General features: G+C 41.7%; 2 protein-coding genes and 1 long non-coding RNA gene across 3 annotated transcripts; 1 reads left to right on the top strand and 2 right to left on the bottom strand.

Annotated features, from left to right (window-relative positions):
* Window positions 1–2,867: 2,867 nt before the first annotated feature.
* LOC119768569 lies at window positions 2,868–3,843 on the bottom strand. The gene is made up of 2 exons (XR_005278072.1): window positions 3,704–3,843; window positions 2,868–3,563 (listed from the first exon to the last, which is right to left on the bottom strand). It is a non-coding gene; the product is annotated as an uncharacterized LOC119768569 (long non-coding RNA).
* Window positions 3,844–6,016: 2,173 nt separating this feature from the next.
* Window positions 6,017–18,889, top strand: LOC6046276 (proteasome activator complex subunit 4B). Its single transcript, XM_038260210.1, has 8 exons — window positions 6,017–6,672; window positions 12,591–12,731; window positions 12,801–12,917; window positions 13,240–13,284; window positions 13,347–17,497; window positions 17,558–18,098; window positions 18,156–18,303; window positions 18,360–18,889. The coding sequence occupies exons 1-8, from the start codon at window positions 6,434–6,436 to the stop codon at window positions 18,492–18,494; spliced, it is 5,517 nt and encodes a 1,838-aa protein (XP_038116138.1). The 5' UTR covers window positions 6,017–6,433; the 3' UTR covers window positions 18,495–18,889.
* A 12-nt stretch (window positions 18,890–18,901) lies between these two features.
* On the bottom strand, window positions 18,902–26,248 carry LOC6046275. Its single transcript, XM_001863467.2, has 2 exons — window positions 25,337–26,248; window positions 18,902–19,217 (listed from the first exon to the last, which is right to left on the bottom strand). The coding sequence occupies exon 1, from the start codon at window positions 26,218–26,220 to the stop codon at window positions 25,588–25,590; it is 633 nt and encodes a 210-aa protein (XP_001863502.2). The 5' UTR covers window positions 26,221–26,248; the 3' UTR covers window positions 18,902–19,217; window positions 25,337–25,587.
* Window positions 26,249–26,355: the final 107 nt, after the last annotated feature.

Genomic DNA, 26,355 nt, shown 5'->3' with positions numbered 1-26,355 from the left:
AATTTTAGAATTTTAGAATTTTAGAATTTTAGAACTTTAGAATTTTAGAATTTAGAATTTTAGAATTTTAGAATTTTAGAATTTTAGAATTTTAGAATTTTAGAATTTTAGAATTTTAGAATTTTAGAATTTTAGAATTTTAGAATTTTAGAATTTTAGAATTTTAGAATTTTAGAATTTTAGAATTTTAGAATTTTAGAATTTTAGAATTTTAGAATTTTAGAATTTTAGAATTTTAGAATTTTAGAATTTTAGAGTTTTAGAATTTTAGAATTTTAGAGCTTTAGAATTTTTACTTTTGGGACATATAGGGGAACAGCATCTAATTCCAGCGTGCCTCTAATGTTGGCAGGTCAGAACTTTGACATTCAATTATAGCTAATTTAAAGCGTTTTCAACTGAAATCGAATGATAAACAGCTCAATAAGAAGTGAGCAAGCAAGTTTCTATAAAAAGTTTTGCAAAATTAGTTGTTTGAATAGTGAAAATCAGCAAATTGGATGGAGTTAGGAGCGAGAGCTTAACCTGCCAAACATACGAGAATTTCCCCTAATTTATGTTGGTTTGGTACGATATGTCCACGCAACCTTCTTCCCCTATAGGTTCTGTTCTGCGTTTTATGCAAAGAAGCAGGCGTGCCCGCTTTCATAAGTGTAATACAGTTCGGTATGCTCGAATGTATTAAAATCATTTTTTGTTGATAAGAAAGAATATGGGACGTAATATAAACACATGTTCTCCTACAGCATGATGTTCTCACAGCATTCTAGCAGAAATGTTTCACCGCCCTAGCAGGATTTTCTGAAACGGAATTCAATTCGAAACGTTCACGTATTCCGTTTCAAACGCAACTACCGATACGTACACGGAATCGGATGTTGCGTTTGGAACGTAGATAACTCTATTGTGCCGCAAGTGAAGCTGATAAAAAGCCTCTTCAACTGAAATCGAGTACCGTAAACTGGGTGACTTTGATAGCCCGGGGTGACAATGATAGAAATTTGATTTGGCCACTAATTTTGATACATCCAATGTACCAGTAACATTTTTGCATATATGTTTGATAATAAATGATTACATACTCAAAATTCTCAAAAATGTTTAGATATTTATTTGACGGGCATTTGAAAAATCTATCAAAGTTACCCCGGGCTATCAAAGTCACCCCAGGTTACGGTACTAAGTATTTCTCCTAAATGCTATGAAAATCAACATTTTGAAACAGTTTGTAGGAAGTAATCACCCAACATTCTCAAGAATGCTTTCAAAAAGATGGCTGCGCTAGGGTTAGATTAGATTAGATGAAAATTATCATTCTGAAACAGAGAAATATTTGCAACGTGTTCTCTATTATATAATACAATTATTAAATCAATACAAGTAATTATTTAAATAAAGAAGAAAAAAAATCCGTAGATTTTGATCTTCATTCCGTAGATCCGTAGAAATTTGCGAAATCCGTAGATCTACGGAAGATTCCGTAGACCTGGCAACGCTGCTGATGGTTCGGGTCAACTGTCATCAGCTGACTAGCCGCGGTCACTGCCAGCCGAAAAACACAAAGCTCGTCGTAAGCCAGGTGACGGCGTTCATTGACGAAATTGAACCGGATGTTGCTGGACAAAAGCAAATCTCCGGCGCGCTCCTTATGCAAGCAGACCGTGGCCATAAAAAAAATAATTACACCGTTCGTAGTATCCGGAAAGATCAGCCAGCAGAAACGCTGAAAACTTCTACAGGAGCAAGAGATCCTGTCGTACGTGCTTGTTGGTTTCTTCCTGCTGGCCATATAGCCACTTTAAGATTTCCACTTCTCGTTGGTCCGCCCTTTCGGTTTCGCGAGGAACAGGGCAACTGCCCCAGAAGGGCCCCATGCCCTCAGAAGGCGGAAAGCGCAAAGCGGGATCGGATGCAGTGCCGGTTATATCACTAGTGCTGTACGAGGATTGTGCAAGGTAATGTACTACTGGCAAAGTACGGACCGACGGCCGCGGCGGCATGCGCTTGTGGACATTTCGTGCTGACGTGTAAAGGCATTAACCAGCAACTTAGACGTGCTTGCCTGGGTCGTGTGCAGACTGCTTTTGATCCAGATCCGCCGTCCTCGCCAACGATCCTCTGCTGAAGAAACAATTAAACAATTAATATATACCGAAACACGCTCCAGAACATCGCAGGCAAAACAGGTCCGGATTATTGCCTTAATTGGCCGGCGGGAGGCTCTCACTATCCAGTTTCCGTCCCGAAACACCGAAAAATTTCGGTTTATTTACCTTTTTGGAGTGCTCGAAACAATGAAAATAAACATTTCAACAGTGTGGCCAGTTTCATGGAAAACTGCTAGAACGAATTTTGTATGGCAACTCTGACTGCATGAATGTAAATTTTCATTCGAGCACGATCTGAACACGATGAGCACGATGAGCGCGATCTGGCGCGATTTGGCGCGATGAGCGAAAAACGACCGCGATGTAGGTACGATGAGCAAAGATGGAAGAATTTAACGCGATTTGGTGCGATTTCAACGAAATCGCGGAGTGTCATCCCCCTCGCTTTACTGAAGTAACTTTTGCTCATTTTTGGTGGAGAGGTAGCTTATTAGGAGTATCACTGAGCAAAAATCCCACGGTTTATCGAAGTGTTCTACACATGATCTGACCCTGCTGTACAGAGCACTCAAATATCAATCGCAAAACACTTGAATTTTGGGCACCAAAATATACTGTCAATTCAATAGCAAAACACTTGAATTTGACGTGTTGCGTCACATGAAATACAATATTATATTTATTGGTTTTAAATAGCTTTTCTTTCTATAATCAATGCATGTTTGTATGTAAAAGAAATGGATTTCGATTTTTTTTTTAAATAAAGAAGATGTTGCGCAATTAAATTTTTTGGCTGCTTTTATTTTCTAACTTCAAGAACAACTTGGTGTGTAAAAAGTTTGTATTTTTTTTCATCCGGTTGTCCCGACACCACCACTGCTTCCTGGGAGGTTCCTCAGCGTCGGCGAGTGAAGCACCGGTGCCGGCGGAGATGGAGGCCACTGGAGAATCTTCTTGTTGATGCGGAATTCTCTTTGGTAGAACCGCGGTGGTTCCATCGACCCAAACTGTGCCTTGACCATCCGAATGACGCATAGCTTGGCCCCTGCATCCGAATCTTGCTTCTCACTGGCACCGCTTCCTGGTACGGCATCTGCAGCTCTTTCGCATCCTTCCTGTGAATCATACAAAATAAATCCAAAAATCAAAACAAAACCCCACAACAAAAATTCTCTCTCCACTCACCAAACAGTCCGGAAAGGAACTTTATCACAAAAGTTGGCTTCTATCCGGGAATCCGGGAGACCAAGCCCTTCCGCTGGCCATACGGAGCCCGAGCCCGAGGACGCAGTCTTGTGGCGATGCTCATCTTCACGGTCACAATCCGGGCAGGCAATTTACTGGACTGGAACATGGCGGCAGCGAACTCACGCGGTCTGCGAAAAACGAACACACCGGACGGCCAAAACTTTCAAATGAGGAAACAAAGCAAAGTCTCATGAAGCTGTCGCGAACCTACATTTCAAATCAAAACAAGATCAATTTCAAGTGTTTTCCTCATCACTTTGAATAGTTCAACACAGTGGGGCAAATTCATGAGCAAAACACTTGTAATGTTTGAGCCACCCGAATGAAAATAAGGTGTCAAAAAATACCAAAAAGTCAATCGCCAAAACACTTGAATTTAATAATGGATTGGATTGAAATTGAAACACAAACAAATTAGATCTAAGATGCGGCTTAATTGAATCATTCAAGTGTTTGGGCACTTGGAAAAAAAGGGTGGCGTATTTTCAGTGTACTTTCAGAATATGCAATAACCCAGAAAGTGTCAAAATGTACATGATGCCTTTTGAAATGTTACCGTCGAACTTTTCTTGTGGGGGAGGGGCACGAAAAGAATGCGCAACATTTCTTGACCGCGTTCCTTCCGATCTGCATACGCACTACGCAGCTTTGAGCGAGTCCACGAGCAAAGCATACCCATCTCGCATCGACCTCACCAATCTGCCTGAAATTTTCAGGGGTTGTTTGTACATATTAAACTAGCATCTGGTCAAAATATGAGCACTCTAGGTCCACGGGAAGTGGGGCAAATCGGGACACAAAGTTTCAAGGTTCAAAAACGTCAAAAATCTTAAAGGCTATAACTACGCAAAATTCAATTTAATTTCAAAATTCATCTTAAAGGGCTTAAAATGCAACAAAATGTAGAGCATCCCATTGGTCATCTAAAGGGAGTTATTGGCATTTTAGTGAAAAATAGCATAATTTTCAAACTCAAATAAAAGTTTCCATCCAGATATCAACTCGGATCGACCTGCAGCTTGTAGGGGACATCTGGAACTACCATCTGGGACTGAGAACGCTTTGGGTAAGGCAGTTTAGCATATTGAATAGACACTTTTACTTTTAGTGAATTTTTTGGTTGTAAAGTTTTGCTCGGGGGACCTCTTAGATCCCATTTTATGGTGATAATTTTATCATATTCGTGCACGCAGAAAAATAAGGCATGTTTGAATCAACAAAACGTTTTGTTGATTTGAAAATCATTATTTTTGTTGAATCAACGCTAAACGTCAAAGCAGCTTTTTCGAAACAACAAAAGACTTTTGTTAAATTGAGAAAATCAAGGTTTGTTCCAACGCAAAATCGGCGTTGATTATATTCAACAAAAATTTTGTTGATTCAAACCTCGTACAGGCTGATTCTACAAAACATTTTTCTGCGTGTGTTCCTGAGACAATTTCACGTTAGAAACATGCATAAAAATGTTCGTTTTCATCCATTTTAACCCTTTAAAAAATTAAAGTTAAAAAAAATCTTCGATTCACATTTATTGAAAATCAAGTTCGTTTCCAAGGATACACCAAGAAAAAAGCAGCTTCTTAATTTTTTTTATCTTTCATTTTTTAAAGGGTTAAAATGGATGAAACAAACATTTTTATGCATGTTCCTATTGTGAAATTGTCTCAGGAACAAGAATATGATAAAATTATCACCATAAAATGGGATCTAAGGGGTCCCCCGAGCAAAACTTTACAACCAAAAAATTCACTAAAAGTAAAAGTGTCTATTCAATATGTTAAACTGCCTTACTCAAAGCGTTCTCAGTCTCGGATGGTAGTCCCAGATGTCCCCTACAAGCTGCAGGTCGATCCGAGTTGATATCTGGATGGAACACTTTTTTATTTGAGTTTGAAAATTATGCTATTTCTTCACTAAAATGCCAATAACTCCCTTTAGATTTAACCAATTGGGATGCTCTACCCTGCATTTTGTTGCATTTTTTAAGCCCTTTCAGATGCATTTTGAATTTTGAAATTAAATTGAATTTTGCCTAAGTTATAGCCTTTTTAAGATTTTTGACGTTTTTGAACCTTGAAACTTTGTGTCCCGATTTGCCCCACTTCCCGTTGACCTAGAGTGCTCATATTTTGGCCAGATGCTAGTTTTTATATGTACAAACAACCCCTGAAAATTTCAGGCAGATTGATGAGGTCCAAACGACGTCCCATACAAAGGGGTATGCCCTGTTCGTGGACTCGCTCTTAAAGCGGTTTCAAAAAACCCAGAAAAACCAAAAATAAAATAAAAAATTACCTTTCTTAAAAAAAAAAGACTTTCCTAAATTAAAATTTTAACATCAGAATCTTGATCAGAATCCCCTGTGTCGATTAGAAACCCTGAACGTTGTCGGAGTGGTCGGACGTCTGTTTTGTGTCGGACAAGGGCAAAAAGACGTCACCCCACCCCACTGCTCCGCAAAGTGACAGCGATGACTTTTCATTCTAAAATCAGCAGTGTCAGCAGCCAGCAGCAGCAGAAAGTTTTTGAGCGAATTTTAATTCGGTTTTTTTAATTCGCGAACCAATGGAGCACCCGCAGTCGAGCAGTTTTTGACAGTTCGCTCCATAAGAAATGCATTGTAGAAAAAAGCAAAAACTGCTCGAATGGAAATGCTCCATTGTGCGATTTGCAAATTAGGAGCAGCACCAAGTGCAACGGAACACGCAGCGGAAAAGGCGCGCGCGGATGCAAATCGGGGTCGACCCGGGCTCAAGTGGGGGATTTCCAAGTGTGTGGCAGGAGCTGGGGCCTGGGAGGTTGTGGAGGAAGAAAGTTGCTAGCCAGCAGTAGGAGGGTTCATTGTGTTTTGGAGCTTCGTGGACGGATCGAACCGTGGTGTTGCTGCCCGTGCTGGGAGTTTGCGGGTGGTGGAAAGGGCGATTTTCCCACCGTTGTTGAAAAACACTTTTGAGGAGAGGAAGGGGAACCTGTTCAACCAGGAAGCTTAAGAGTTTGATCGGGTTGTGAAAGAGGGGAAGACGACAGTGAAGAACCGTTAATCCGGAAGAGACAGACAGAAAGCGAGAGGACAGAAGATGGATGACGAAAGCAGCGACAGTCTGGAGTTGAGCCGGGCCAAACGGAACGAGCGCATCGAAAAGCTGGGCTTCCGGCCCCAGAAGGAGCTGTTCTGTAACAAGTTCCTGCCGTACGCGGACCGGCTGGACGATGAGTCGCAGGCCATGCTCGAGAACATCAAGAACAACCTCGGCAAGGCGGTGGCCATGCGGGAGATCACGCCCGGAGTGTCCATCTACGTGTCGCGGTTGATGAAGTAAGTTTGCGGAACGTTTTTTTTCTTGTAGATTACTTACGGTTTCCCCTCCCCCTGATGTAATTGCTGCTTCACTCTCACTTTCTTTCGGGTTGTATTTTTCCTTCCTCGTTAGACGATTTTTATTTTGCTCCTAATCAACCCCCTCTTAAGCGACAGAGTTGCCAGGTTTTATGTTGTGAAATCGAGTACGATCGTATGGAGATGAACATTACTTTAATTTGAGTCAATTATTAGGGATTTTTTTGACTCAGTTTTAGGACCAACCTACACATAATTGACCACAACTGTGTAAATGACTTTAAAACAGATACAATCCACGAATTTTCAAAAAATCTGTGTCATATATTTAGGTTTTCTTTGTAATAAATTGAATTGGTTCTTTGCAGGCCAAGGGCGAATGATACTGATAATACCTCTTCAGTTGACGCTTAGGCGAGGAACATCCTGGAAGGAGCGTCACTGACTACGTCCGTAGTCCTGTTAGATCTTTCTTGATCAGGACAGTATAGCTCTGGTTCCTTGCAAGTGTCCTATTTTCTTACCTCCACGTTGGCTTGGTTTTCATGATGACCTAGCTGGTGGCCTGTGGAAACGACTCGTAAACCTTTGACCAGCGAGGGTCAGAGTCGAGACGGCTAGAAGAAAGGGGCGCGTCAATGTGGGAAAGGGAAGTAATTTGTGATTGTAGACGGTATTGTTTTGATTCGCAGTATGTTGAGTCAACTGCTGTGGATGTACCTGAGCATCGCAGAACGGGGTTTCTCTTCTTTCCATTTCAGCTAACAGCTATCTTCTGTTTATTTTGTTTCACTGATTTTCTAAAACGGCTTCTGTTTACTATCCTCCATTTGATTTCGATTTTACTTATTTTATTCTCTTATTTCTCAACGCTTTTCCACTCTATTTTACCAATTGATGCTGCTGTAACAAACTGTCTGCTTTCCCTTAATTTGGCAGCGATGTCAATTTTGTTTATCATATGCCTTTTCTTTATATATCTATAATTTCTCATCTTCCCTGTCAATTGCCCTCAATACAATCTAAGCTTGTTTGTTACCTCTATTTATTAACTATTGTAAATTTCTTTATCTACTTCATAAATTACTATCTTTCTTTTACTATTGATTCTTTACATAGTATATTTCCTTCACTGTCCATTGTTTTGAAACTTCACCTTTTTCTTAAGCAAGTGAGGTTCGAGCCCTTACTCAATTTATGGAATGATTAAAGGATTAACACAAATATTACTATTGTACTTTTGAAAAACTTTTCTAAAATGCTTAGGACCAAAAATTGTAACAAAACACCGCGACAAAAGAAATAGCAACACGACTCAACAATAGGAAAGATTTCAGGAGATAAACAACACCCAGTAAAATAACAACTAGTTTTTGAATTCAAACTAAAAATAAAACAGTACTTGCTTTAATGAAAATTGATAGGCACACTATAAATGGTTAGGCGCTTATACTTACATCAAACCCTACGTAATGTACCACCCCCGGCCGAGTTAAAATGCGTAACCGGAAAAGAAGGTGTGCATGCCTGGCACGAACACTCAAAGCGTGTTCTAGCGTGCTGCTCGTACTGACTCAGAGCAAGGGTGAGATGTAGGTGTAAGGGCAGTGCGTGTTCGTCGGGAACCTGGTGCATAAGATCGGTTAAGGCCCGTTCTTACACTGAAAATTGCGAATTGCGAATTGCGAATAAATTGAATTGGTTCTTGCCTGAGTTCTTTTATAAATGAGCAGTTTTTTTTGATAAATCAATCTTTTAGTTGTCATATCTCAAAACCAGTGCACTTTGCCAACATTTCTGTTATGTATTTTTAAAATTTCTAATTCAATAATTAAATTTAAAAAAAAAATCAACTTAAAACAACAATAATTGTACATTATAAACCGTCGTATTTTTTTTATTGTTTTGTATTAAGGTTTCTTGTTTAGAATTGATTTTTTTGTGTAAAAGAGTAAATTTAAAAATATCTCCATAGATCTAGGGTTTTTTCTCAAAATTTATTTTCCCTAAAAGAGCACTCAGCCAGCAAAATCTGAACTTAGAAACATGTACCCTCCCTGTAAAGGCTTTTAAATTGATCTCAGTTGAAAAGTTCTCCTAATCTCTGAATTGCAAATGTACCATCATGGAGCAGAACTGTTAAATTTAATAAACACTAATTGAATTAAAAATTAAAAATCTCTCTGTACCTTTTTGCCTTCTTCACCTTACTGAGGAAAGGCTATAAAATCACTCGAAAAATAAACTTCTTTATTCGTCCTCGTAGACCCACTTTCACGTATACCTAAGGCTACCAACTCTTGCTGAGCAAAAATCCGTACACTTTGCCGAAATGACAGCATGGTATAACAAAAACTGTCAAGAAATTATTTATATAAATGAACTTAAGTAAATTTGAGAATTAAAAATATAAAACTGTGTCATTTTTATAGCTATCAAATTTCACAAAATGCTATCAGAGTGCTTATGACTTGCACGTTTGAAAGTATTCATAAAATAAACCGTGATTTGAATCAAAACATTATGTTCTTAATTTTTTTGTTAAAAGTTTAAAAGATTACGAAATGTCTAGTTTGCTTTAACGAATAAAAACATTCTCAGTGTTTTCACGAACACATTTCCAAAAAAAAAATATTGAAAAGGTCCTACAACATGTAATACACAACAGTTTATAGGACCTTTAAAAAATACTCTAGATTTGTTAATTCAAATGTTCAAAGGTTTTCACAAGTTTTAGATGGCCTTTGGATCTTTTAATGGATAAATATATTTAGTAAGGAATTTCTAAAAGAACAATTCGAGATTTTTTTAAAAGGTTATATATGTTGATATGAAAATCAATAGTTTATAGGACCTTTTAAAAAAAACTCTAGCCTTATTGATAATCAAGTTTGAATTGAGGAAAACCCGGAAAACTCCCTTTTTAAATCAAACTCACAGTTAAATAAAAATAAAAATGTCTAGTTAACAAAAGCTTTGATCAAATAAAAAAAATGCAATTCAATGTTTAAAAAGTTGTTAAAATTCCGTATAAATCCGTATAATGCTAAAAAATCCCTACAAAAATTCCGGCCCGTTAAAAATCTGCGAAGAGAGTCGAAAATCCGTATGATAAGGAAAAAATCCGTACAGTTGGTAGCCTTACGTATACCCATCGACTCAGAATCAAATTCTGAACAAATGTCTGTGCGTGCGTATGTCTGTAAGTCCGTACACCGAAAAATATGCACACGATTATCACCGGTCTGGCTGAACCGATTTGGACCGTTTTGTTCTCATTCGATCGGTTTTGGGGTCCCATAAGACCCTAGGTAATATTATGAAGTTTAGAAAAGCACTTCAAAAGTTATGCTAAAATAACGGTTTTGGCTAAACTTCAGAAGATTGTAAAAAGGATGGTTTTTGAAAGAAAACCCGTCTGTTATACATTTTTAGAAAGGCATTTGAAAGACCTTTCTAACGAGTCCTAAAAATTGAAGATCTGACAAACATAGCAAGAGTTATAAGCACTTAATCGTTATTTATGCACCTTTTAGAGGCCGGATCTCAGATATTTTGATAAAAACGTTGTCCGGATCTATCTTGCGACCCATCGATAGATGGGTAACCAAAAGACCTTTCCAATGCGTCCTAAAAATTGAAGATCTGACAAACATAGCAAAAGTTATAAGCACTTAAGTGTACATTTAACACTTATCAGAGGCTGGATCTCAGATATTTTGTCCGGATCTATCATGCGAACAATCGTTGGATAGGTTACCAAAATACCTTACCGATGAGCCAAAAAGATTGAAGATCTGAAAACCCTATCGAAAGAAATGAGTAATGCAGCTTGATTTGTTAAACGTGTTAAGGGGGAATGATGCAATTCTGAATGAAGATATTCACTATATAAATGTGAGGAAGGCACCAAACACCCAAAGGTGGATTAAGTAACTTTTTTTTACTGAATAGTCCTCATCAATACCCACAACTTTGTCGAAGACACCAAATCGATCGAAAATTCATTCAAAAGATACAGTTTTTCGAAAATTTACGTACCGTCAGTGGGGGTACACCATAATTTCTTAATAACAAAAACAATTTAAATAACATCGACAATCTTTCAACTTAGATTTGTTCTTAGATAGTTTACTAACATTTTCCCAAAATATGGTGGATTTTGATGACTACCTTAAATACCAATAGTTTGAAAATTGACCCAATCTCACCCCTTAGAGGGGGTAACAATGGGTCAAATGAAACTAAAATGATGTTCAAATACAACGATATGGTTAAAACAAGTCATCCAACAGTGTTTCTTGTTCGAAGGAATCGTATTGACATGCTACAATGTTTAAAGTGGAGATTTTCAAACATTTGGGTAGTTTTCGAGCAATTCCAACAAAAATATTAGAAAAATGATTTTTCGAGAGGTCATTTTTGGCCAAATACGTACATCCAACTTTAGACAGCTAAAAAATAACAGGATTAGTTCTAGGAACAAGATTTTTTCAGCGAAGTCATCTTAAGATGTCCCCTACACAACCCTTTAAACAGAATTCAGTTCCATTGAGAAGAACCTGAGAAATGGTAAAATCCGTAAAAAATCACTTTGACCCAATCTCACCCCCAGACCCAATGTCACCCCCACTGACGGTACCATTTTGCCTTCCTTACTTAGGTGTTAGGCTATAAACCTGCTCCTAAAATGCACTTTGCACAGAATGATCGTAGACCCACATTCACGTTTATCTCGACTCAGAATTGAAAATTGAACAAATATCTGTCTGTCTGTGTGTATTTATTTGTGATTACCAATAAAGTCACTCAGTTTTCTCAGCACTGGCTGTACCGATTTAAACCAAACCGGTCGCATTCGACTCGGTTTAAGAGCCCATGTAAATGAGTAATTCTCAATTGAATAGGGAGGGGATGGCAATTAAACAAATGTCACTCAGTTATCTCTGGCCTTCCTGGACGGATTTGGTCCGTTTTGATATTGGGTTCCCTTTGGTCTCTATTCAAAATCAACAAGCTTAGTTAGCTACTTCAAAAGTTATGCTTAAAAAAAGATTTTGGCTTAATTCCGTAACATTGTAAAAAGGGTGGTTTTTTGTAAGAAAACCTTTTCAAAACATGATTTTTACAAGAATAACTAATATTCTACATATGTTTTGTTCACAAATATCGTCTTTTTGCTCTGATTTAGCTGATACAATCGAAATTTTCGCAGTTCATAATTCCTTAACCAAACTGTTTGTTTTTGGAAACGATTTTTTTAATTGATCGATCGTTTTCAAATTTCGATTTCGATATGAAAATATGTTTTGTATCCATGAAACTGTTAAATGTTTGGTTAAGAAAAAAAAAATATGGAAATCCAACAATGCCCTTAACAATCTCAAACCTGCTAAAATTTCGATTTAATCAGCTAAATCATAGCACAAAAGTGTTATTTGTACACAAAACATGTACAAATTATTCTTGTTAAAATTATGTTTTAATCAGGTTTTATGGTTGTAATTTCGCAATAAATACCAAATAATCAAAAACTCAGTTAAAACTAAATTTCCAAAATGTTTAGCAATTTGGATCTTTTTACAAAGTTGTTTCTTGTCTTATTTTGTACACTTTGATCAGTAAAACACACATAAAACACACCATTTGACAAATTTGCTGAACTGTTATTAAAAGGTTTCCAATAAATGATTAAGGAATCTAAAACAAAAAAAAAACTTTTAAAACAGATATCCAAAAAATTCGGAAAGCTGAGAAAATTTCCTAGACACATTTAAAAGTAGCGATGACTATTGGTTCTTCTAAAGGATGCCCAGAAAACACGCCGTGCTTTGTCTATCATTGCAGTTATAAAGTCCGCTGACATGAAAATTGTTCCCCCTTCCTCTTCCCATCAGATACATCAAACTGTACGGGATGAAGTTCTCCAAGGAGGACCACATCAAGTTCGTCAAGCTACTGCTGGAGCTGATCAACATTCCCAACCTGGAACCGGACAAGGTGAACAAGTTTTGTTACGCGATCACTACGTTGTTGAGGTTGGTACCATGGTTTGAAAATCTTTATTTAATTGAATGAAATGTTAAAAACATTATCACATTTTTCAGAAAACCCGAATGGCTTAGCCCGGACGACATCCAGATCGAGTGGCGCCCGCTGTACAAGCTGTGCAACTTGATTCTGAACAAAAACAGCAGCAAGGGCGATCTGTACCGATATTTCGCGTGAGTATCTTCCTCCTTTTCGGCGACACCGCAACGATTATTCCCCACACTCTTCATAGTAGGAAGAGCAGTGCTACCGGTCCCGGGCAGCAGTCTCCGCTGGTCAAACTGCTGGACCAGGCGCGTGAACTGGGTTACGATGTGTCCTCGTTTCTGGCCGGCACGACGATGGACCCGGAGATACCGTATGCTAGAGTGTTTAGAAACGGTTGAGGGTTGTTTTTTTTTTGTTTGGGACTCTCATGACTGTGTGGTGTGGCCATCGCTGGGAAACATTTGATTCAGGGGGTGTTGATTTTAATGAAGGCTTAATGTTTTGCAGCTCCCTGGAGACGAATCTACAGTTTGTGATCCAATACTGCGCTCCGTGAGTAATTTCAATCGACTGTTGGTTGGGAGAATGTAATGAATTTGTCCTCTCTGGCGCAGATACTTTCCGCGATGCTCGACGCAGGAGATTCTGGATGAGTTGCTGCCGAAGCTGCAGCCGCTGGACACGGGCAAGAGTTTCGATACGTTCGGCATGCTGTGCACGTTTCTGAGCTGTGAGCACGACTACGAGCTGTGGTTCGACAAGTTCATGTCAATCTGGAACGCGTACCACAACCCGCCGTGGAGCATCGACATGATGACGTTGTACGCGACGGTCGGGTTCAAGAACATCGGGTACATCGATTGGGAGGAGCACATACCGACGATGTTTGCGCGGATTTTGCGTTCGATCGATTTCCCTGTGAGTTACAAGAGCACGAAGAGCTCCAAGTTGCAGAGTTTGACGCCGCAAGCGATCGCGATTTGGATCGTGGCGGTGCTCGGACCGAAGAGTTCCGCCCAGCAGTACTTGAACAAGTTCATGGCGACGGTTGAGTCGTACCTGCATCCAGCCAACATGGGCAAGTGGGTGTCGATGATCGGGGAGATATTGATCCAGCTGCCGAAGTACTTCTTCGACCGGTTGGTGTTGGAGCGCTACCGGAAGCATCCGTACCGGAAGCCGATCCCGGAGGCGTATAAGCTGACGGATGAGTGCGTAACGGCGTTCGTGGAGAGCATGAAGCCGGTCGCGTTCCAGGCGATGTACTCGCGCATCAACCCGCAGGACGTGGGCAAGATATTCCAGCATCTGGCGGACCTGCGACCGGAACTGATCATTCCAACCATCATCGATCGAGTGTACGCGAGTTTGGATTCGCTCACGGAGCCGCACAAAATGACCGCCGCGCTGCAGAGCTTGATCAGCGTGTCGCGGGCGCTCGTATCCGGCCACAACGGGTACACCGAGGGTCGGAACCACGTGATACCGATCTTCTTTGCGACACTGCCCGGAATCGATCCGAACGACTTTAAAAAGACTTCGATTACATTCCACTTTCTGACGTCGATTTCGTTCCTCATTCCGATCATCGACTGCTCGAAGGCCGGCCAGTTTCACGAGCTGACCGAGGACGAGCGGTTGCTGTGCGAGCAGACGGCGGACTTTGAGAGCTTCGTGGTGCAGTACATGGACCGGATATTCCTGCTGATTGAGAGCAGTTCGGTGGATAACGTACGCATGGAACAGTCCGATTCCGACTCGATGCGGTCCAAGCTGGAGTCGATTTCGGAAGCGTTGGTCCAGGCGTGTACGCATGGCATTCTCGGCCAGTGCTCGAAGGACATTCTCAACGCGGCGTCCAAAAAGCTGGTTGACTTTGTCAAAACGCGATTGCTCGAGCCGAAGGTCGCCGGCCAGCTGGTCGGATGTTTGGTGCGAGTCTTTTCCAGAATCCACGGCAAGGAGGTCATGAGGGCGTTGCTCCCGTACGTAGTGCAGACCATCGAACGCTACATGGAAGATCACGACGATACGGCCGAGCTGGAGAAGCAAAGCGACGAAATGCTCTACTATTTCCTGCTGCTGACCAACCTCATGCGAGGCGAACCCGCGGAGGTCGTGAAATACGTCGACGATGTGCTGCCCATTGTGGACAAGATGCTCAAATTCAAGTGCAAACAAACGAACAAATTTGGCTCCACCCTGGTGGCGAACCTGATGAGCAATCTTTCCACGATGCAAACGCTGGACGTGAAAAACAGTCCCGACAGCTTCGACAAACCGCTGTCGGAGTTTCTCCCCGTCCGAAGCTGGGGTGAAAAAATGGGCCCAGACGGGAAGATTGACTGGTGCTTCCCGGGCGAGCGCTCGCTCCAGGTGTGCGAGAAGCTGATGCATCGCTACCTGGTGCCGATACTGACCAACTTTGACAAGTTTAGCGCCGGAGAGTTGGAACTCAGCCGGGATGACATCAACCGGGACGTGACGGTCGTGCAGTCGCTGATTCGATGCTCAAACTTTCTGCCCAACTGGGACGACGAAGAGCCGCTGAAGTTGTTCGATTCGTGCCTGGTTCGGGCCGAGATGAAGTGGAACGTGACGCGAGGCTTCGACGGCATGGAGATCAAAATGCCCGACGGCGGAAACGTCCGCAAGGCGATCATCCGCAGCATCAGCGGGCTGCAGCGAGCGATTCTGGCAAAGTGCGAAGACGACATCAAATCGCTCAAGTCGATCCTGATGCTGTACGAGAAGATCTTCTTCCGGAAGCACTCGAACAGCGCGTTCGACAATCAGGCGAAGAACTTTAACAACACGAAAAAGTTCCAGACGTACAAGCTGACGCGGTACAAGCGCGACGTACGGGCTGTGGTTGCGACGCGCGTCATCATGCAGCAGGACTGTCGGGACGAGATCGATCAGCCGTTGTTCTCTGCCACCCATCTGGAGGTGATGATGAACCTGCTGGAGCTGTCCACCTCCCACTACAGCAGCGTTCGAGCCACGGCTCAGGCCAAACTTTTCACCATGCTGGCTACCTTTTCGTACAGCTACAAATTCCTCGCGGACAAGATCATCGAAAACCTCCGGCTGGACTCGAACGAGCATCACGAGCAGTTCAAGGGCATCCTGTACATCCTGGTGTCGAACCGGCGCTCCCGGCTGATCATCAAGCACGACTGGGATTTTCTCAACCGCATCTGGGTGACGCTGCTGCAGTCCAAACTCTCGGAAAAGCCATCGGTTGTGAAACTGCTCGACGCGGTGACGGACGTGATTAACAACGAGTTTCCCACGACCACGACCGAAATCGAGATCCACGAGGCGTGTGTGAGCTGCGGGTTGGCGCTGCGCACTCGGGAAGACGCGCTCGATTTGGAAGCCGGTCTGCAGGCGCGACTAGCGAAGAACAAACGTAACGTAGAGCTGTACTACGACCTGATTGCGCAAATCCTGTCCACGGTGGAGAACGACAAGCTGCACTGGCGGTACCACTATATGGCCTCGACGATGCTGTTCAATCTGGTCCACCCGTTGAGCAAGTTCCCCGCGTCGGTGACGCAGTTTGCGGTGAACAACTTGATCCACGATTCGCTAGACGAGCGCAAGATGGCCATCAACCTGCTGAACCATATCCTGCGGCAGCAAAAGCGCGAACACGTCAAGATCGCGATCAATCCGTACGAGATTGCGGGGATCGCCGGGAAGACACCGGCGCACGGTTCCGTTGTGCAGCCGGGCTATCGGGAAGACAACCTCTGGCTGCAGTACGATGTGGAAAAGGTGCCGAAAAGTCAGCAGGACTGGGACGAGCCGCGGTACATGTACAAAACGGACGGGTTCTTCGGGTGGAGCAGCGACTTTGCCGTGTACGCGCCAAGCAGCGATCAACCCAAGCTGGACCGGACCGCGGAGGAGATGAACGAGTGTGAGAGGATTATGTACGTGTTTTTCACGCAGCAGGAAAACGTGGACAAGCTGATCAAGTACTGGTCGCTGGAGGAAAAGAAGGGTCGGGACAAGTTTAACCGGAGTCGGTTCTGCCTGATCAAGGGGCTGATGAACACGTTCGGGGATCTGTTCCTGGACAAGTTGGTGCGCCATTTGCGACCGTTGATCGACGACAAAACATCCGAGAGTAACCATCGCTGTGCGGCTGAATTGATGGCCGGGATCATGCGCGGGGCCAAGCACTGGCCGTACGACAAGACGGATAAAATGTACGCCGATCTGGTGCCGCTCATTCGGCTTGCCCTGAACAACGTCACGGTGGACACCGACGTGTACTGGGGCACCTGTTTCGCCACTGCCGCCGAGTACATGGACCCGTTCAAACAATACTGGCTCCACGAAGCCCTGCTCGAAGATCCACTGCAGGAAACGACCAGCTTTATCGATTGCAACCGGCTGTACTGCCTGCAAGGGGCCTTCAACCAGCACGTCTGGCGAATGACCAGCGTAGCGAAGCGACTGCTCGAGTACCTGCGACCGTACCTGAACCATTCGTTCCAGAACGTGCGCGAACGGCTCGGCAGTACGCTCATCAACATCTTCGAAGCGGACCTGCGCTTTGTCGGGTACCGCGGCCACGATCTCTCGCCCAAGATAAGCGAGATGGTGGCGTACGTGACGCCCAAGCTGGCGGTACTGCTCCGGGAGGACCAACCGGTGGCAGCGGCGGAGAAGATGGAAGTTGTGGAGGCGGAGGGGTCGTCCAAGAAGGAGGAGAGCGAGTACGAGATCGCGGTGCGGTTGTTCAAGACGGGTGAGTTTGGCTGGGAAGTGTTTTGTGTGGCGAAGTTTTGTTAATCTGTTTTTTTTGTAGTGGCCCAATGGTTGACCTGCGCCATCAACCGCTGCTCGAACGGCAACGAGATCGAGTACTTTGAGCTGCTGCCGATCGCGTGCCGGCTGGAGCGTTCCGAGCAGGACCAGGAGCTGGCGGAAATCTGCACCTCGCTGCTGGCGATGATTTCGCAAGCGCTGACGCTGGTGCCCTGCATGGACGCCGCACTAGCCAAAATTGACGACATTTCCAAAATGGCGTCCTGGTCCGCCCGCCGCTCCGTCATCGACGTCCTGCAGGTGCTGGTGTTCTACAACATGACCATAATCTTGAGCAACGAGCGCTGGAAGGCGCGCGTGCTGGAGATCGTGCTGCGGCTGCTCGAGGACAGTGTCGTCGAGGTGCGCGAGAAGGCCGCCGAGGTGCTGTGCGGACTGCTGCACTGCTCGTTCCTGACGGCCACCGACGAGCTGCTGGAGCTGTTTAAGAAAAAGTGCCGCACCAAGATGATCAAGGCCAACAGACGGCTGCAGGTGGCGGCCACGTCCAACTGTTCCAGCGAGGTCCAGCGAAGCGAAGGGTATGTCGTGGGAGGAGTCTGGTTTGACTTTGTCGTTGAATGAGTTTTTCTTTGCAGTGTTGAGGGCAACGCCGTTCGCGCCCGCCACTCGGGCGTCCTAGGACTATGTGCCTTTATTTCCGCGTACCCGTACGAAGTGCCTGAGTTTGTCCCGAACGTGTTTGAACACCTGGGCGCTCACCTCAACGATCCGCAGCCGATTCCGGTAAGCCTTAAAATTGGTTGTTCTTGTTGAGATGAAACCTCAAATTCCCCTTTCAGGCAACGATCCGCAAGACGATGGGAGACTTTAAGCGCACCCACCACGACAACTGGGAGGTGCACCAGCTCAAGTTCACCGAGGATCAGCTGGCGGTGCTGAGCGACCTGACGATTCCGCCCTCGTACTATGCGTAAGTAGTATGTAGTAGCAGGTAGGTAATGGACGCGCCACACTCTTGCAGCTCTTCGTTCGGGGTTTTGTTTTCTTTCTCGCGTATTAAGATGGTCATTGATCGGGTGGCATTGTACAGTATGGTTGAAGGAGTTTTCTTTTGTATTTTATTGTAAGTTGATCCAAAATTGTTATGAATTTTATTAGCGTTTAGCGGTTTATGTGTTTTTTTTCTGTTTCAATTTTGACGTGATCGCAATGAAGCGTAACAAAGGTTATTAATGAAATCCCATCATCGATTTGCAGTTTAGATGTGAAGATTTATAGTTGAGAAACTGCACACTTTAGATCACGTTCTTAAATACTAAGTTTACCCTAAAATCGAAAATAAAACAAATTCTTTAAATTGCGCAATCAACCAAGTCCGCGCTCGCTACCTCCAGAACCGGAACAAAAAGAAAGCCCTCAAATTCTAGTAATTTTCTCCCCGGCCGTACGGCGGTGCCGAGTTGACGCGCAGGAAAAAGTTGCCCTTGGTGATGCTGCTGCTGGAGTTTGTGCCGACCGCGAAGCCCATCACGGCGGTCCGCTTGCGGCACAGACCGCTGATGAGCGCCCCCAGCCCGTTGCACTTGACGGCGACAAAGTTGCGCTCGTTGCCGGGCAAGACACTTTCCGCGTAGTACTCCCAGGCGCGGCTGTGCGAGCAGGTGATGGTGTAGCAGCCCGGCTGGATCGAGTTTAGGCTGCGGGAAAGGGGGGGGGGGGGGGGTACAGGTATTCTGTTTAATATGTTCAAACTAATTCGATATTTAAAAAAATGCAAAACTATCAAATTAATTTGAATAATGTAAAGAAAATATTAACAAAAAACTAACTTAATCCACCTATGCGGCATTTTTCGTGAGTCTTTTTGTAACATCTTAGGCTATTTGGGCTCACCTTCAAGTTTGATTTTTAAACTTAAAAAACAAAAAATCTCATAAAAGTAATGGACCAAATTGGCTGAAATTTAAGGTGGACACTCTCAAGACATATCCCGTCTGCATGACGTAGCCGGAATTTTTATTTCTATTTGAAAAAATACAAAAATCAAAAACTGACTATTTTTATAAGAAAAGAAAAACAATATTTTTATCTTTTTTTAAAAATAAGCTTTTTGAAAATCGATTTTCGTCATGCACACGGAACCAGTTTAACGATTATTCACCAATATTCTGAGCCGATATGGTCAGAGCAGTGTTGAGATATCGTGGCACCCGTTTTTTGAAACTGTTAACTTCAAATTGATATATCTCGGCAATGATGTTCAAACGTATTTCCACGTCGTTCCGTTTCCAACAAAAGTTTTTAACAAAAACGATTAGACTATAAGTTTAAGTATGTCTATTTTTGATTTGTTTTGATGTGCATTTTTAATGTATGTTTCTTTCCAATAAATTATAGTCCACTTGAAAAAGGCTCAAACTCCGAACCGAAACGTCGGGCACTTTCAAACAACAAACCGACATTTGAAATCATTTTTTTCCAGTCATATTTATTCCTGGAACTTTTTTATGGCAACCATTAATACTAGTTCCTTAAAAATATAAGCTTTATAGATATTCCTTAAAAATCATTCACTTCTTTTTTCAAGTAAATGCAGCAAATACCTTTAAAAATTTAAATTTAATATTCTTATGTACATTTGTAGCCAACATCTTCAACTTCAAAAATCATCCAAAAGATCGGGGGCAAAATAAAATATTACTGAAAATTTAAATTTGCATTGATAATCCTAGTAAAATTGATTGCAAACTTTTTTCTGGCATGTTTCAAAATAGAGTTGAAAGTATATTCCGAAAAAAACGTTTATTTTTGTATTTTTAATCGAACAGTACTCTTTTCGGCTTATTGGAAATTTTGAACTTTGACATCACAGATCGGGAAAAACACGACATAAAACTTTACACACCTCGGGTTTCCAACTGACAATTTTACAAACAAAATAATGTTCGATAGGGATTTATAGGACTCCAAACTGGACATAATGAAAGATTTCATACATCGACAATTCCAAAAAATCGTTTAGTGCTCGCGATTTGAGATTTACAAAAAAAAATCCTGTTTTCAAAGAAATTATTAAATTTTGTTATATTCATGAACATTCAACATTTCGTCGCCGTCGTGCTAACTTGTCGCACGTGCATTTTGGGCCAAATTGAGTTAAGAGGCGGTATTTGTAAATATTGCTCGGTTTGTTCTAGAGTTCGTATCGAGGTTCTCCGATTTGGATGAAATTTTCAGCGTTTGTTTGTCTATACATGAGATGAACTCATGCCAAATGGAATTGACAAAATTGAGACCAAAAAGTGCCGCTATGACGGCCTATAAGGCAAAAACTAACGTTGTAAAATGTTTGTTATAGAAAAATCGAAAAACTATGAGAAAAACTGCGATTGACCAAAAAGTTAATACCGTAGGCTTATACTGCCGTTCTACGCATAATTGTCCCATGTTCAAAAAAGTGCAACTGAGAAAAACGCGATTGAAATTTTTCGATCGATTTCCGTGTTTCTACGCATAATTGTCCCGTGGGTCCCTATTCGCCCTATATGTCCCTAATCACCCCGGTTAACATTTTATCACCCTTATTCGTAATCTTCTTGCAGGTTAACAGATAAAAACGAAGAAATACTTCGTAAAACTCATGATTTCGTGATAGAAAATACTTGGTGGGACAATTATGCGTAGAAGTTCAACGATGGGACAAACAGACTTGGTGTTGTTTTTGAAGAGTTTACGAACAAAGTACTAAATTCTATGGGTTTTTCGGAAAGTATACGTCAAACTAAACTTAAAAATGCTAAAAAGTCAGAATCGTCAAAAAATGACATGGGACAATTATGCGTAGAACGGCAGTATAGTCCATGAAATTACCTATCTTTTGACCTATGGGAGTATGGGTGTTGGAGCACATTTTGAAGGGCTTCAAAAGACCTTTCGAATGCATCAAAGAGAGTTGGAATTGATGCAGTTTTACGGCAATGCGAGCAATAAAAAAAATAATGTTTTTTCGACCTCAAACTTCAAAGCCCGTTTTACCCCACTTCCCTTCGTCGTAGAGGGCTCATATTTGGCGTGAGTTCATCTTATGTATAGACAAACAAACGCTGAAAGTTTCATCCAAATCGGAGCACCTCGATACAACCTGTTACACATTGGTGAAAAACTCGTTCTTAAGAACGCCATTTTGTGCAACTCACAATGCCTCATCTTTTGACCTTTACAGATCCCCAAAATTCGATTTCAATCCTGAGATATTCAATGAAAACCAAAAAAGCTTCGAAATTTTTTGTCACTTTTCATATGGAAGTAGTTTCAATCATGTCGTGCTATCTTGTCAATCCCTGAAAATTGATGTACAGTATGTAAAAAAAGTATTTACACCCCTTGGACACTATGCACATTTTGTGATGAAACATATAAACAATTTAATGTTGACATAAACCTAGTACTACGTTTTGTTCAGAAACTCATGCCGAACATTTTGCTGCAAAAAGTTCATGAAAAGATGTTTTCTATAAAAAGTTATAAAACAAATACTATTACAAAAATAAAAAAGGTGCAAAAAAAGTTTGTACACCTTTTGAAAAATTAACATAAATAAAGTTATTTGTTGACAAATCACCATAAATCCAGTCTCCCAACTCCAAATAGGCATCCTTGACTGATTAAAAAAATAATTTGGATTGAATATAAAGTTTACTAACTACTTAGTATAAAAGTTTATATAACTCTGGAAATTCTATATAAAACATATCTAAACTTTATTTTGCAAACTTTCAATTTAACTAAATGTCAATATATTACCATAGAATTGCTAAATATACATTCTGGAGTGGGTATAACACCGTTTTAGGGGTCTTTGTATCGCTAGAATAGATTTTTCGTTGGAATTTCGTACCAACCCGGAATTACGTCGTCGGAAAATCCGCCGGCATCCGAACCGGTCCACAATTAATAAGTCAACCTATGTGGCATCGGAAAGGGCATAACATTTCCGATCTTTTGATACCCATACATCTAGGTTTTCTTTAAAACCCACGTTTTTAAATACCTGGGCAAAAAGTAAGTTTGATCCACGAGAACAAAAATTAAGAAATTCCATGCATTTTTGGCAGATTGCTCAAACGAAACCATAACAACGTTTTTGCCTAGGAATTTAAAAACGTGGGTTTCATAGAAAACCTGGATGTATGGGCATCAAAAGATCGGAAATTCGGTTCAGATGCCGGCGGATTTTCCGACGACGTAATTCCGGGTTGGTACGAAATTCCAACGAAAAATCTATTCTATCGATACAAATACCCCCAAAACGGTGTTATACCCACTCCAAAATGTTTATTTAGCAATTCTATGGTAATATATTGTCATTCAGTTGAATTAAAAGTTTGCAAAATTAAGTTTAGATAAGTTTTATATAGAATTTCCAGAGTTATATAAACTTTTATACTAAGTAGTTAGTAAACTTTATATTCAATCCAAATTATTTTTTTAATCAGTCAAGGATGCCTATTTGGAGTTGGGAGACTGGATTTATGGTGATTTGTCGACAAATAACATTATTTATGTTAATTTTTCGAAAGGTGTACAAACTTTTTTTGCACCTTTTTTATTTTCGTAATAGTATTTGTTATATAACTTTTTATAGAAATCATCTTTTCATGAGCTTTTTGTAGCAAAATGTCTGGCATGAGTTTCTGAACAAAACGTAGTACGTAGGTTTCTGTCAACATTAAATTGTTTATATGTTTCATCACAATATGTGCATAGTGCCCAAGGGGTGTAAATACTTTTTTTACATACTGTAAGTGCGACAATTGGCCAAAGGGATTTCAGGTCAGAACGCGTTTGTTGCACGTACAAGTTAGTCTTCCGTAAACATTTGTAATTATAACACGGGACTCCAGCAACCAACTTCAACCAAACTTCGGGACAAAGCACAGAATGGTCAGCCTAACAAAACGTGTTTGTTATTGAGCAATTCCAGCTCAAATCAGGAATTTTTCTGGTACTTTTGTACCCGACCCTCTCCAATTTCAATGAAACTTTTTAGACATGTTATCCTAGGCCTATATAAGCCATTTTTGTGTATATGGAGCCAATAGTACTCGAAAATAACATTTTTGTATTTTTTAGGAGAGACATACCATCCTGCATTTTTCGTCAGTATTTTGGTAACATCTTAGGCTATTTCCTCAAAAATTTTGAACGAAAAAAAATCGTGACAACACCTTTAAATTTAAGTTTTAGGCTTAAAAATCAAACAATCTCATAGAAGTGGCGTGTTTCTTTTTGTTTCAGTGTATTTTTTTCAGAAAGCCCGTCCAATTTCCTACAAGTTTGTCTTTGACCATTTTTTGATACGACGCAAAGGCTTCGAGACACAGTAATTTTTAAATTGTAAAATACAAAAATATTTAAATACATTACGCCCTTCTCAAATGTTATTTTCGAGTACTATTGGCTCCATATACACAAAAATGGCTTATATAGGCCTAGGATAACATGTCTAAAAAATTTCATTGAAATTGGAGAGGGTCGAGTACAAAAGTACCAGAAAAATTCCTGATTTGAGCTGGAATTGCTCTATTGTTTACATTGCGTGCTCTAGTTTTTGTTTATTCAAGGTCAAACATTAATAGGGGCAGGGGGGGCAGAATGGTCCGCCTAAGTAAAATGCGCAAAAAACCATAGAAAAACATAAAAAATATGAATTCAGTGTAGTAGGCTTATGCTTTGGGATGTTCCCTTCAATGTTGTTTACTTGGTTGATGAAAAATTTGAGCTTAGAACTATTTTTGAGCCACTTTAAAAAAAAGTTTTTTCGACTACTTTTCCAGGGTGCGGGGCAGAATGGACCAGCCTGTGGGGCAGAATGGGCCACCTTAGAAAACAAGCCATTTCGTCTAATACAACGTTATAGGGAGATAAGAAATGACTTAAGGGACCTTTCTAACATAGTTTCCATGAAGTTAGACAACTTTTATAATAATAGTCACTTAACAAAACAAACATTTTTGAAAATAGTGTTAAAATGTTGAAATAAGACACTATTTTTACAAATAAGCATCAAAACAAGTAAAAAATCAACTAATGTTGCATTAAACGTGATTTGTGAAGCTACAAGCAGTGAAACAATCCATTTAGCTCAAATTTCGTGACTTTTGATTGTTTTTATAAGGCAGGAAAAGGGTGGTCCATTCTGCCCCCAAGTGGAATTTAATTTAACACTTCCACCACCAAGCCTCTAAATGATTTGAAGGTTCCGTTGTTGTTTGTTTACCTTGGTAGTAACCTCTAGTAACATTATAAGAATTGAACAAACTTTTACAAACAATCATACTTTTCAGAAAGCTTATTTAGAAACCTCGAAATAAACAACATTTGCGTGGTTTTGTCAATTATTTACATTTTTGCTCATAATTCGAAAAATACAATGAATTCAAACGTCGTTTTCGGTATGGTGATGTTATTTGACGTCCTTTATAAGACCCTTGCCTTACAGTTGGTCTAAATCCATTCTAAAGCCCAAAACCAAGGGTGGCCCATTCTGCCCCCCTGGTCCATTCTGCCCCCCCTGCCCCTACGCGTTTTTCTCGGAACGTCGAAATGGCGGGTGCGACAAGATAGCACGACGACGTCGATTTTTGTTTTTTTTTTTTCAAATTAGTTTTCGTCAATACAAAAGCATCATGCAAAATGTACTGGGAACTCATTTCTGTGGGGAAGCATGGTACTTTTAGTTCAATTGATAAACCGAAATCCGATATTTTAAAATCTCATAATACTGTTAATGGATATTTGTCACCCTTTTGCTTACCCATTGGGATAAAAGTCAATGTCCCCGATCGGGTCCCGCTTCCCCAGGACGCGCACGTTGCTATGGATCACATCCACCAAATCTGCGTCTCCTCGACTCAACCCAGACAGGTTTTCGCCCTCGTTGAAGCACGGATTGGCCGGATCCAAGCCGGTGATTCGTGGCAAATTGAATCCCTTCACCTCCTGGAATCGTCGCCCTGCGGCTCCACTGATGTGCGCTCCCAAGCTGTGGCCAATCAGGTGAATCGACTACACCGGGACGTACTCGACCAGTTCAACCAACCCATCGCCCAGGGCCGATCCGAGATTGTTCGTGTTGAACGATGACCACGTGTACAGGGTGTTGAGCAGAGAAACGGTGTCGATCACCACAAAGTTGAACTCGCCACGGGCGCGGTACGCTCGATACAGGGCACCTGCCGCCTCGTTTGGTTCCTCGATGGTGGTCAACCATCCGGTCACCAGGATCACCGTGTCCAGATGCTTGTAGAACAGTGGACTGCTCCACAGCAGACCGGCTTGGGCCAGCGGGTACGAATAGTTGCCGAGGTCCGTCATGAGCACGTAGTTCATGCGCGTAAGATCGGGCTCGAAAAACGGCTCCGTTCCGTTGGTGGCGACGGCGGCCGAGCAGAAGCTGTGAATCCCGGCGGCAATCGCTTCCAGCGGATAACCCAGCAGGGTTTGCTTGCCAAATTCGCCAATTTCTTCGAAGCTTGGCAGCAGCAGTGGCACGTTCGAGATGAGCCGCTCTCCGATGCGCGCCTTGGCCTTGACGACATCTTTGGCCGTTTGGTACATTCCGGACATTCCGGTTATAAAGTCGGCCTGGACCATTGCGGCCGTCGCGAGTAGAACTACGACAACTGTTCTGCACTTCATCCTGGCTGCTGCCGAAAATCAACTAAACTGTTTGAGACATTGCGAGTAAGTCGCACTTATCAGCACTTCGTGTCGGATGAACTTTGCGATGATGTGTTTTGTAGCTGATCGTAGAAAGGTATAGCAAACACGTTG

Source organism: Culex quinquefasciatus, chromosome 3, assembly GCF_015732765.1.
Source record: "Culex quinquefasciatus strain JHB chromosome 3, VPISU_Cqui_1.0_pri_paternal, whole genome shotgun sequence".
In the NCBI taxonomy this organism is placed as follows: domain Eukaryota; kingdom Metazoa; phylum Arthropoda; class Insecta; order Diptera; family Culicidae; genus Culex; species Culex quinquefasciatus.
Note: the sequence above shows the minus strand (reverse complement) of the source record. Positions and strands in the feature narration are given on the sequence as shown.